The sequence below is a fragment of the Marmota monax genome, unplaced genomic scaffold (assembly GCF_021218885.2).
Source record: "Marmota monax isolate L192 unplaced genomic scaffold, Marmota_monax_Labrador192_F-V1.1 WCK01_AAM20220418_F8-fsc00054, whole genome shotgun sequence".
In the NCBI taxonomy this organism is placed as follows: domain Eukaryota; kingdom Metazoa; phylum Chordata; class Mammalia; order Rodentia; family Sciuridae; genus Marmota; species Marmota monax.
The window spans coordinates 4,957,659-4,970,984 of NW_026692145.1; the positions used below are offsets into that span (position 1 = coordinate 4,957,659).

Sequence of the window (13,326 nt, forward strand, 5' to 3'; positions counted from 1 at the left end):
TTCCCCACCTATCTTATAGATCTTCAGCTCGCCGGCATAGGTCCTTTCAGGATACGTATTTCTACGCTGCCCAAGGTGGGCCAGCTGAGGGCGAGGCTGCTGTTCTTGTCAGGGCTGGAGCCCCATCCTTAGTTGTCTCTGCCTAATCTAAAAGCAGATTCCGGTTTCTGTCCTAGTTCGACAGAGTTGCACAAACCCAAAGCCCATCACTGGCCAGCCCAAGGCTTTAGTGAACGCGGGTGAAATGATCAGCATCCTGCTGGACAGGCCCAGGCGACTGGACAGCGAACAAAGCAAATTTCCTCCCATCTGGAGGAAAAACTCCTTTTGATCCCGGGCCCCTTGTGATCTCAGCTTTGTGTTTCTCTTTCTATGAAATAGTTTCATCCAAAAATGGGCTGTGTCAGTGGCCATACTTCTGCATCTCCCATAAACTATTTTTTTTCACAGTCTGTGCAGCTTTTATTTCAATCAGGAAGTATTCAAATAAATTTATATACAGTCTAAAAACAGTAGAAAAGGCAAGTAAAAAGGCCCATAGTCCAGTTGAGGTGGGGACAAAGGGTCGGCTGGGCAAGCGTCATACTTGGCACCCAGAGAAGAGCCTGGGCATTGCCCTAACCGCAATGAGACAGGGCTGAGTTGAGTAGAGGGAGGTTCACGGAGTGAGGGCAGGGAGGGCACTGCCTGGCCACATGACTCTGTCTGTCTGCTCCTACAGGGCAAGAAGAAGCTCCAGGGCCACCCCGTGTTGCCAGCTTGGCTCAGACAGGCCCACGGGGAGTAAAGGTCTGGCCTGAATTCTGTTAGCATGTCCAAACCTTCACAGTGCTATCCACAGCTCCTGAGAAGAGCCAGCCCCGGGACACAGCCAGTGCAGTCACACTACCCTGGTGGCGCAGTAGGGTCTGGGTGCAGATCATGTTATCCATACTCCACACCCTGAAGAACCAGTCATAGGACGCACTGAAGACTTTGGTCTGGTCTGGTGTTGAGATGACTGCCAGAGCATAGACGGTTTCCACATGGCCTGTTAGGGTCTGCACCTGCTCCTTGGACTGGATGTCCCATACATGGATGAGGTTCTCATAGGTGCCACAGACAACGTGGTGATTCGTCACAGCGATGGAGTAGACACTGCCACTAGACGTCTGTAGGACGTGGATGCAGTCGAGGGTCCGGATGTCCCAGATCTTGATTGTCTGGTAGGAGCCACTGTACAAGTAGCTCTGGGCTGCCACCAGGGCCCGCACCCAGTGGTTGAGACCTGTGAGCTCCTTCTTCAACTTTAGTTCAGTACCCATGATGTCCCAGACCTGTGGAGATGGCTTAATGGCCTTCAGGGAGCCACTGAAGAGCATGTTGTGAAAGGACACAAGTGTGCACACAGGGTTGTCATGGGCCCGGATGGTGTTCACCTTCTGCAGGTTCTGGATGTCCCACACAATGATAGTGCAATCTGCAGAGCCACTATAGAGCTTGCACCCTGGATGCAGAGAGCTAGCACAATGCCATCATGGCCCTCTAGTGACTTCTGGCACTTGTAGGTGGTACAGGTGTCCCATACCTTGATGGTCTTGTCAGAGGAACTACTGAAGAGCAGGTCACCCATGGAGTAGACCCAGAGACACCAGACAGGGCCCTGGTGGCCCACAAAGCTCCCTTTGCGCTTGAAGATATGCTGAGGGTCATAGGATCCTAGGATGCCCATGTTCAGCCTTGCATTGATGTGGTACAGTTCATCATTCAACATGGATGCATCCCTCCAGAACTTCATGAGGTCCTCGCTGAGTTTGCTCTGATTTTCATCCAGGACATCAAACTTGAGCTCGAGGCTCTTCTCTGGCTGGTCAATATTCTCACAGAACTTGCCCAGTATGGAGCGCAGGAAAGCTATCTCCTGGTCCTTTTGTGCCAGGGCCACATGCATCTCATGGAAGCGATCATCCGTCTGCTGCAAGAACTCCTTCAGGCCTTCAAACCTGCATGTCTCTCTAGATGTGTCTCATACATGTCCTGGTTCCCGATGAAGGTGCACCCGTACTTGGAGTGAGGACACTTGATGTGCTCACATTTCTTGAGGTGGGCTTCCAGGTTCATCTTGAGGAGGGGTGGGCAGCTAGGATTGTTGGGGGCAGCACACAGGCCTGTAGTTGCAGCTGCCCTCATGATCCTTTCGGGCACTAAGCTTAATGGTGGAGTGGCACCCCCGGGGGTCCACCTCGAAGACACTGGGCTTCCCTGCACCCACCACATGGAAACCGTGCCTGCAGTGGATGAAGAGCACCCCAATCTGTTCGGCCACTGCAATGTTGTTCACCACCACTGTCAGCTTGGCATTGTCCACGACACTTCTCTGACTTCAAGGTGCATCTTCTACAGAACGTGTGCCCACAGGTGGTGATCACAGGGTCCTTGAATACACCACAGCAGAGTTGGCAGCACAACTTCACCGAGGGCTGCTCAGCAAATACTAGTGGCTCCGGCTCCTCTTCTTCCTCAGGCAGCGACAACGTGGAGCGCAAGGACATGCTGGACTCAGAATGCAGGGAGCAGACGGAGATGGCCGAATCAGAGCGATGAGGGGTGCTGGTGGGGGGCATGCTGTCCTCCTCGTCCCGTGGGGAGTAGGCGAGGGTGCTGGAAGAGGAAGGTGTTCTGCGGTGCTGCTTGTAAGTACTGGTCCCATTGGCTTTCGTGATGGTGGTGACAGCCGAGAAAGCGGATCCAAAGGTTGTTTCCATTCTGGTCCCAGTGCTGAGGTCTGGGGAGGGAAGATTGGCAGGCCTCCCAGAGAAGCGGTTGTAGCGGGCGCTCTTGCTTGAGCTCAAGCTCTAGAGAGGCATCCAGGGTACTTGGGCAGCATTCCCCGCCCACAGCTGCCCGGGAGCGGCAGCGCCATCCGCTCGCTTCATCGTGTCCCCGTGGCCGCCGGCTGGGGAAAGGGTCCCATAAACTTCTAAGATTTTTTTTTTTCAGTGCTGGGGATCAAACCCAGGACCTGACACCTGCTGGGCAAGGGTTCTACAGTATCTTAAAGGGTAGCATTATACATATTGACGAATAGCACAGGTTTTGAAGCTAGAATCTCTGGGTTTGAATCTTGGCTTTATCACTTACTGGATTTGTAATTTTGAGTGAATCACTTAACTTTTTCTTTCTTTGTTTCCTCATTTTTTTTTTTTTTGAGAGAGAGAGAGAGCTACGATCTACATACTGTGGGGTCGGGCTCCAAATTCCTCAATAGGACACCCATAGCACAAAAGTTAATAACTAGAATCAACAAATGGGACTTACTCAAACTAAAAAGTTTTTTCTCAGCAAAAGATACAATAAGAGAGGTAAATAGAGAGCCTACATCCTGGGAACAAATCTTTACTCCTCACACTTCAGATAGAGCCCTAATATCCAGAGTATACAAAGAACTCCAAAAATTAGACAATAAGATAACAAACAACCCAATCAACAAATGGGCCAAGGACCTGAACAGACACTTCTCAGAGGAGGACATACAATCAATCAATAAGTACATGAAAAAATGCTCACCATCTCTAGCAGTCAGAGAAATGCAAATCAAAACCACCCTAAGATACCATCTCACTCCAGTAAGATTGGCAGCCATTATGAAGTCAAACAACAACAAGTGCTGGCGAGGATGTGGGGAAAAGGGTACACTTGTACATTGCTGGTGGGACTGCAAATTGGTGCAGCCAATTTGGAAAGCAGTATGGAGATTTCTTGGAAAGCTGGGAATGGAGCCACCATTTGACCCAGCTATTCCCCTTCTTGGTCTATTCCCTAAAGACCTAAAAAGAGCATGCTACAGGGACACTGCTACATCGATGTTCATAGCAGCTCAATTCACAATAGCAAGACTGTGGAACCAACCCAGATGCCCTTCAATAGACGAATGGATTAAAAAAACGTGGCATTTATACACAATGGAGTATTACTCTGCATTAAAAAATGACAAAATCATAGAATTTGCAGGGAAATGGATGGCACTAGAGCAGATTATGCTAAGTGAAGCTAGCCAATCCCTAAAAAACAAATGCCAAATGTCTTCTTTGATATAAGGAGAGTAACTAAGAACAGAGTAGGGACGAAGAGCATGAGAAGAAGATTAACATTAAACAGAGATGAGAGGTGGGAGGGAAAGGGAGAGAAAAGGGAAATTGCATGGAAATGGAAGGAGACCCTCAGGGTTATACAAAAGAACATACAAGAGGAAGTGAGGGGAAAGGGAAAAATAATACAAGGGGGAGAAATGAAGGTCAGTAGAGGGGGTAGAGAGAGAAGAGGGGTGGGGAGGGGAGGGGAGGGGGGATAGTAGAGGATAGGAAAGGTAGCAGAACATGACAGTCACTAGTATGGCAATATGTAAATCAATGGATGTGTAATTGATGTGATTCTGCAATCTGTATATGGGCTAAAAATGGGAGTTCATAACCCACTTGAAGCAAAGTGTGAAAGATGATATATCAAGAACTATGTAATGTTTTGAACAACCAACAATAAAAAAAATAGAGAGAGAGAGAGAGAGAGAGAATTTTTAAATATTTATTTTTTAGCTTTTGGTGGACACAACATCTTTTTTTTTTTTTTTGACACAACATTTGTTTGTATGTGGTGCTGAGGATCGAACCCAGCGCCTCGCGCATGCCAGGCGAGCGTGCTACTGCTTGAGCCACATCCCCAGCCCCAATTTCCTCATTTTTAAGTTGGGAATGATAATAATACAATGGATAGTTGTGAGGACTAAATTAATATATATCATATAATATATTATAATGTGTAATATATATTATATGATATATACTATATTTTATATATATATATATATATATATATATATATATATATATCAGCAGAACAAGTGGAAAACCCTTAGAATACTAGCTGTCACAATCAAATGCTCTATAAATGTTAGCAAAAATAATAATTTTAAAACTGATCTTTAAGTCTTTAGTATGTCTTCATCCAATCCTGTAATTGGACCATATTATGCCCCTACTTAAAAGATGTAAATAGACTCTTACTACTAGGATAAAATAAAAAAAAAAACAACTCTTCAGTTAGCCTCTCCATCCTCTTTGATTCACTTGTCACTTCCTTCAAGGCACTCCAAATTATATTTTTATGAGAGATGATGTTTTCTTATATAAAGTATGAATAAGCATTTTAGAAGACATTGATTTTTTATTGATCTATACTTAACCTAAGTAAAGGCAGTGTGTTTGCTATGCAGATGCAGCTCTGAGGCAGATCCTCAAGGAACTCCTCCTTCACAGCTTTAACCAGATTGCTGCCCCATTTTTCTCTTATGTAGAATTATGGGATAGTCAATGAAATATCTCAGCTGAGACCTAAAGGATGAGAAGGAACCAACTTTGCAAAGAACTGGGGAAGAGTGTTCAGGGCAAAGGAAACAATCTGCACATAGACCCTCATGGTTGGGAAGATCTTGTGATGTTTTAGAAGTGGAAAGGACAGTATGGGCCTATAGCGAATAAGAAAGAAAATAACAGTTAAAGATGAAGAAATAGTAGGGTTCAGATTATGTAGGGCCTAAAAGGCCAGGGCAGAATTTGAATTTTACTCTAAGTAAAATGTGCCCAAAGTAAAGGATTATATAGGAGAATGACAATCTAAGTTTTATTAATATCACTTTGGCTGTTGTGTGGAGAATGGATTGGAGTTGGGCAAGAATGGAAGTGGAGAGACCAATCAGGAAGCTTTTGTATAGTTCAACAAGAGACGCTGATGGCCTGGAATAAGATGGTGGCTATATAGAGAAACAGTCATTGATGCTTCCATCAGAGGAATGTGGAAGATAAAGGAAAGAGAAAGATTATGCCTAAATTGCTGGCTTGAACAAGTGAGTGAGTGGTAGACTGTTTACTGAGATGGAGAAAACACTAGTGGAGGGGGGCAGATTTTGGGAGCGAGACCCAAAAGTTCAGTTTTGTACTTTTGAGGTTTGAGACTGAAATACCCAATTGAAGAGGTCAGGTATCTAGTTGGGGATAGGAATTGTAAAAGATACATAATTAGTTAAGAACTCTTGATCTTGATTAGAACTATTAGTGATTACAAGTAAATGAAAATTATATATCCCCACCTATAAGTATGTTTCTATTTCACCTGATTTATGTTTCACATAAAGAACCCATGCTTAGCCAAAATTTGCAACATAACAATTGTGATTATATCATAAATTCATAACTTTGTATGCCCCACAGCATCTAACTTAGTCCTTGAACATTACTAGAGACTCAATAAATGCTTTTTGAATTACCGAGTAAATAAAGTCCCAATAGTTCCATGTTATTCATTCTCATAAAAGATTCACAATAATAATTATGTACACAATTTTCTAATTTAGAGTGTTTTTACATTCATTATGCCATTTTTTTTTTTGGTGGTACTGAGGATTGAGCCCGGAGGCACACTACCACTGAGATATACCCACAGCCTTTAAAAAGTTTTTTTATTTTGAGACAGTGTCTTGCTAAACTGCCCAGGCTGGTCTCAAACTTGTGATCCTCCTGCCTCAACATCATTGGTATTACAGGGGTGTATCACCATGCCAGACTCTCATTATAGTATTTAATTCCTTTTTGTTAGCATTTTAATTTTGAGATATTTGTAGATTCATGTACAACTATAAGCAACAATTCAGAGATATCCTTTATGTATCCTTTACCAGTTTCTGCTAAAGTTAACATTTTGTAAAACTCTAATACAGGGCTGGGGCTTAGTGGTACACGGCACTCCTAGCACATGCAAGGCTCTGGGTTTGATCCTAAGCAACACATAAAAAATTAAAAAATTAATAAAGGTATTAAAAACTCTAATACATATTAAAAGAGGAATATTAATTCTAACACAGTTAAGATACAGAAAACTTTCATCACTACAAGGATCAGTCATATTGCTTTTTGGTAGCACGCCTTTATCTCTACCACTCCTGCCTCCTTCTTAACTCCTGGCAACCACTAATCGTTCTCCATTTCTAATAATTTTATCACTTCAAGAATGTTCTTGTGATAAAGAGTTTTTTCCCACTGTCAATTTATTCAGGTTATTTTGTGTGTTAATGTTTCATTGTGTCTTTTTTTTGTTTTAAGCTTACATTTTTTTGCACACTCATAGAGTTGCACTACTACAATTATGGTAAATTATAGAATATTTTCACCATCCTAAAAAGAAACCTTGTGAACCCTTGTACACTGTTGGTGGGAATATAAATTAATACAGCCACTATGGAAATCAGTATGGATGTTCCAAAAAATGCTAAAACTCAAACTACCATATGACCCAGCTATACCACTCCTCTGTATTTAGTCAAAAGAATTAAAGTCAGCATACTTTAGAGATATGTGCATACCCATGTTTATTGCAGTGCAATTCATAATAGCCAAGTTATGGAATCAGCCAAGATGTCCATCAACAAATGAATGGATAAGATATGGTATTGATGCACAATGAAGTTTTATTCAACCATAAAGAATAATAAAGTTATGCCATTTTCAGGAAAATGGATGAATCTAGACAGCATTGTGTTAAGTGAAAATAAGCCAGTGTCAGAAAGACAAGTGTCACATGTTTTCTGTCAGATGTAGTACTCGTGTTTGGATATGTGTGAGACCACACAAAAATGTTCAGGATATGTGTGAGACCACGCAAAAATGTTCAGAGATGAAATGATTAGATTATGAGAGCTGTAACCTGTAAGCAGGCAAAATGTGGCTGTAGGAAGTAGGTCACTGGGGTTGTGCCTTTGGGGTTTATATTGTACCCTTGGCACTTCGTGTTCCCTCTCTCTTTCTGCTTCCTGGCTATCTTGAACTCGGCAAGTCCCTTTGCCATGCCCTTCTGCCATGATGTGCTGCCTTGCCCTGGGGCCCAGAGCTATGAAATTGTCTGACTGACCATGGACTGAACCTCTAAAACTGTAAGTTAAAATAAACTTTTCTTCCTGTCAGTTGTTCTTGTCAGATCTTTTAGTCACAGCAATGAAAATCTGACTACAACATGTGAAAGCTAGAGAGAAAAGGAAAAAAAAAGAGATGTCATGAAAGCAGAAGAGAGACTATTGGGGTAGAGAAAGAAGATAAGTAGGAGGGAAGAAGGGAGATCAAGGGGAGGTAATGGGAGCACACTGATCAAATTATGTTATGTGCATGTATGAATATGCCATAATATAACTTACCACCCTGTATAATTAATAGGTACCAATAAATAAAGAAACTTTACCCTTTATCCATAACCCCAAACCCTGCTCTGTCTTAGCTCTAGGCAACCACTCATCTATTTTCTCTCTATAGATTTCCACTCTGAACGTTTCATATGAATGAAATCATATATTATGTAGTATTTTGTGACTGCTTTATATAATTTTCAAGGTTAATCTATGTTATATCATGTTTTAGCACTTCATTATTTATTACTGAATAATCTTCCAGTGACCACATTTTCTTTATCTATTTATTGGTTGACAGACATTGGATTATTTCCACTTTTTAGCTGCTATAAGTAATGCTGCTATGAATATTCATGTACAAGTTTTTGTGTGAACATATCTTTTCATGTTTAATTTTTACTGTAAAGTGAGTATGGCAAGAATCATTATACTTATTTTATCAACGAGGAAACTGAGGTCAAGAGAGGAAAATTTGTTCAAGGCAGCATAGCTAGTAAGCAGCAGGTCCAAACAGACTTGAATGCTTAACTTCTGATTCTGACTTCAGTGTGTTTTCTTTTGCATGACAACTGATTCAAGCTAAATAATCTGTATGATTTTCATTTCTTTTTATACCTCTGTCACCAAAAATATATATTTTTTAATTTTTATTATTAGTTGTTCAAAACATTACATAGTTCTTGACATATCATATTTCATACATTTGATTCAAATGGGTTATGAACTCCCATCCAAAATCTTAAGAAAATGTTAAGCAAGGGGATTAGAGTCAGCACTGTGCTGGAGTTGGCTCACATCAGTTCAAAAAAGCTTATTATGAAAATTTCAGGAACTTCATGAGTTGGTTGACTTCATGCTGGTAATTTGAAATTGGCCCTGGGGAGTATTTGCACTACGGAAACCAGCATGCTGAAAATCAGCATTATCTCTTGCATTAGTCAGCTGTCCATTACTGTAATGAAATACCTGAGGCAATCAACTTAAAAAGAGGGAAAGACTTATTTTTGGCTCACAGTTTAGGAGGGTATAGCTCATGGTTAGTTGACCCTGTTGGTTTGGGCCTGTGGTGAGTAAGTAAGTACATCATGGCAGGAGTATGTGTGGTGGAGCAAGCAGCTTACTTCACTGTGGCTGGCAAGTGAAAGAGAGAGAGGAATAAGGCATATTCCTATTATACCCTTTGAGGGCATTCCTCCAATGACCTAAGACCTTCCAATAGGTCCAATCTCTTAAATGTTTCACTACCTCCTTAATAATAATGCCAAACTGGGGACCAAATGTTTAACACATGGGCCTTTGGGGGAAATTCTAGATCCAAACAATAGCACTTACTCTCAGCCTATAACAATTTGTCAGTACAGCACTGCTTAGAAGAAAGGATTTTAAATGTTGTTTGAGCTGTGAAATGGTGGTTATCTATGTAATTCATACAACTTTGGCTAAACGGATACATCCTTGTTCACGGAGAGCGATGGAAGTTAATAATGGTTAACATACAACAGTATTTAGAAATACAAGGGATCAATGTATTGATCAACAACTTTCAATGGGGCTTTTGGGGATAAGGTAGACATATAGTCCCTCCCCACAGTGACTTCAGAATTGCTTTTACATGATTAAATTGTTAAGATGACAAAGATAGGAAAAATGAATGATTATAATCAAATATCAAGTTGAAAAGCATTAACCTAAGTTATAAAATTAAAACTTCTGCTCACAATAATTATCAACATTATGGTATAGTAAAGAAATATTTGATTTTCATCAATTCTTACCTAGACAACAAAAGATCCTCAAAAGATTATGTTATAGTTTAGATATGAAGTGTCCCCCAAAAGCTCATGTGTGAGACAATGAAAGAAAGTTTAGAGGTGAAATGATTGGATTATGAGAGCCTTAACCATATCAATGTATTAATCTTTTAATACAGATTAACTGGGTGGTAACTGTAGGCAGGTGTGACTGCAAGAGGTAGGACATCGGGGGCATGCCTTTGAGGTATATATTTTGTGAGCTGAGCTTAGTGTCTCTGCCTACTGGTGGCCATGCCCTGCACTGCTTTCTCCTGCCATGACTTTCCACCATGATTCTTGTTATGATTTGGATGTGAGGTATCTCTCAAAAACTCACTGTAAGACAATGCAAGAAGTTTCACAGGAGAAATGATTGGGTCCTGAGAGCCTTAATCTAGTCAGTGAATTGACCTGGTGATGGGATTAACTGAATGGAAACTGAAGTGGTAGGGTATGGCTGGAGGTGGGAATTAGGACATAGCTTGGGAGGTATATATTTGTATTTAGAAAGTGGAGTCTCTCTGTCTGCCTCTTGATCACTGTGGTGTGAGCTGCTTCCCTCCACCGCACTCTCCTGCCATGGAGACCAGAGGAATGGAGCTGGCCTTCTATGGACTAAGACCTCTGAAACTGTGAGCCCCCAAATAAGCTCTTCCTCCTCTATAATTGTGCTAGCTGGGTTCTTTAGTCATAGCAGTGAAAAAGCTGACTAAAATAATGCTCTTCCTCATCTCATGCCCAGGGCAATTGAGCTGACCATCTATGGACTGAACCCATGAGCACCAAATAACTTTTCCTCCTTTAAAATTGTTCTTGATGGGTCTTTCAGTCACATCAGTGAAGAAGCCAACTAAGACAGATTTTCCACAATTGTTTCCAATCAAAGTACTCACATTCTATTGAGGATTCTATTCTATTCAGTTCCTAAACTCAAGGAAAAAAAATTTTCATATTCCAAGATTTAATAGCATCAGCATATTTAGAAGTATCATCCTCCATCAAATATTTTTAAAAATATTTATTTCTTTTAGTTGAACACAGTACCTTTGTTTTATTTATTTATTTATTTTTATGTGGTGCTGAGGATTGAACCCAGGGCCTCGCACGTGCTAGGCGAGTGCTCTGCCGCTGAGCCACAACCCCAGCCCCATCCATCAAATCTTTATACTGTACTGCTGCTATATGTACTACATATACATTTGTGTGTGTGTGTGTGTGTGTGTGTGTGTGGTACTGGGAATCAAACGCAGGAATGCTTTGCCACTGAGCTATGTTCCCAGCCATTTTTTTCTCATTTATTTTGAGACAGGGTCTCACTACATTGTCCAGGCTGGCCTTGAACTTGGGATCCTCCTGCCTCAGTCTCCTGAGTAGATGGGATTAAGGGCATGCACCACCATGCCTGGCAGCTTTATTCTTTTTTTTTTTTTTTTTTTGAGAGAGAGAGAGAGAGAGAGAGAGAGAGAGAGAGAGAGAGAGAGAATTTTTAAATATTTATTTTTTAATTTTTCGGCAGACACAATATGTTTATTCGTATGTGGTGCTGAGGATCGAACCCAGGCCGCACGCACGCCAGGTGAGTGCGCTACTGCTTGAGCCACATCCCCAGCCCCCTTGCAGCTTTATTCTTATTTTTCAAAAAATTTCTGGCTACTGTGGATATTTTTCTATTCCATATACATTTTAAAACCAGGTTGTCAATTTCTATAAAAAAATCTGCTGGGGCTTTGATTGGAATTAATTAACTCTATAAATAAATCTGAAGAGAATTACCATCTTCCAACCCATAAACATAGTATAGTTCTTTGCTTATTTAAATCTTCTTTAGTTTCTTTCTAAAGTGTTTTGTAGAATCCGATGTAATACACATTTTATTTAACTTATCCTTAAGGATTTAATTTTTTTATTAGTGCATTATATTACACATAATATTGGGGTTCATTTTGACATAATTATACAAACATGGAATATTTCTCCTTAAGGATTTTATGTTTTTTGATGTTATAAGTGGAATTTTGTAAAATTTAATTTCCACTGTCTTGTGTATAGAGATACACTTAATTTTTGCATATTGACTTTGTATCCTGTGGTATCACTATATTAACTAATTAGTTCTGGTGTTTGGTTTTTCAATTCTCTTGAGGATTTTCCTTGTAAACAATCATGCCATCTATAAGTAAAGACAGTTTTATTTCCTCCTTTCCAATCCGGATGGCTTTCATTTCTTTTCCTTGCCTTATTGCACTAGTTAGGATTTCCAGGTCAATGTTGAACTGAAATAGTGGAAGCAAACATCCTTGCCTTGTTTCCATTCTCATGGGGATAGCCTCAATATTTCTCCATGAAATATGTTAGCTTTTTCATATTTCACCATAAGTGTTATATTTTTATAGATTATTATTATCAGATTGAGGAAGTTTGTTTTTTAAAAAAACTCCTACCTTGTTGAAATTTAAAAAAAAAATCAGTGGGCATGGATTTTTAAACTGCTTTATCTGCATTTAACAAAATGAATATATAGTTTTTTACTTTACTGTTAAAGTGGCCAATTACATTGATATGTGTGTGTGTGTGTGTGTGTGTGTGTGTGTGTGTATACACGTGCACAGTTCTGAGGATGGAACCCAGGGCATCATGCATGTCAGGTAAGCACTGTACCACTGAGCTTCAACTATGGCACAATTGACTGCTTTTTTCCCCCCTTTTTTGCAGTCCTGGGGATTAAACTCAGGGGCACTTGTCCCCGGAGCTATGTCCCCAGCCCTTTTTATTTTTTGTTTTGAGGTAGGTCTCACTAAACTGCTGAGGCTGGCCTCAAACTTATATTTCTGCTTCAGCCTCCTGAGTTGCTGGAATTACAGGTGTGCACCGTCACATTTGGCTATTGATTTTTTTTTTGTACCAAGGATTGAACCTACGGATGCTCAACCACTGAGTCATATCCCAAGTCCCTTTTTGTATTTTATTTAAGACAGGATCTTGCTGGTTACTTAGGGCCTCACTAAGTTGCTGAAGCTGGCGTCAATCCTCCTGCCTCAGTCTCACAACTCACTGGGATTACAGGTGTGCACTACTGCACTTGGCTCATTGATTTTTTTTTAATATTGACTAACATTTTGGGGATATACCTTATGTGGTCATTCTTTTTACATATTTCTGGAATTGATTTCCTAACATTATAATAATGTATGATATAGTATTATTAACTAAAATCTATACTTTATTCAGATATCCTTACTTTTTACCTAATGACCTTTTTCTAGAATGAATCCCATCCAGGATATCATGTTATATTTAGTCCTTAAGTCTCCTTAGGCTCCCCTTGGT

At 40.6% G+C, this 13,326-nt stretch overlaps 1 protein-coding gene across 1 annotated transcript; it reads right to left on the reverse strand.

Moving 5' to 3' along the window:
- Positions 1-443: 443 nt before the first annotated feature.
- On the reverse strand, positions 444-2,798 carry LOC124110229 (E3 ubiquitin-protein ligase TRAF7-like). Its single transcript, XM_046469416.2, is given in 5 exon segments — positions 444-1,489; positions 1,492-1,993; positions 1,996-2,133; positions 2,135-2,348; positions 2,350-2,798. Coding segments are annotated over 5 exon segments (1,932 nt in total). The 5' UTR covers positions 2,745-2,798; the 3' UTR covers positions 444-806.
- Between the last annotated feature and the right edge of the window lie 10,528 nt (positions 2,799-13,326).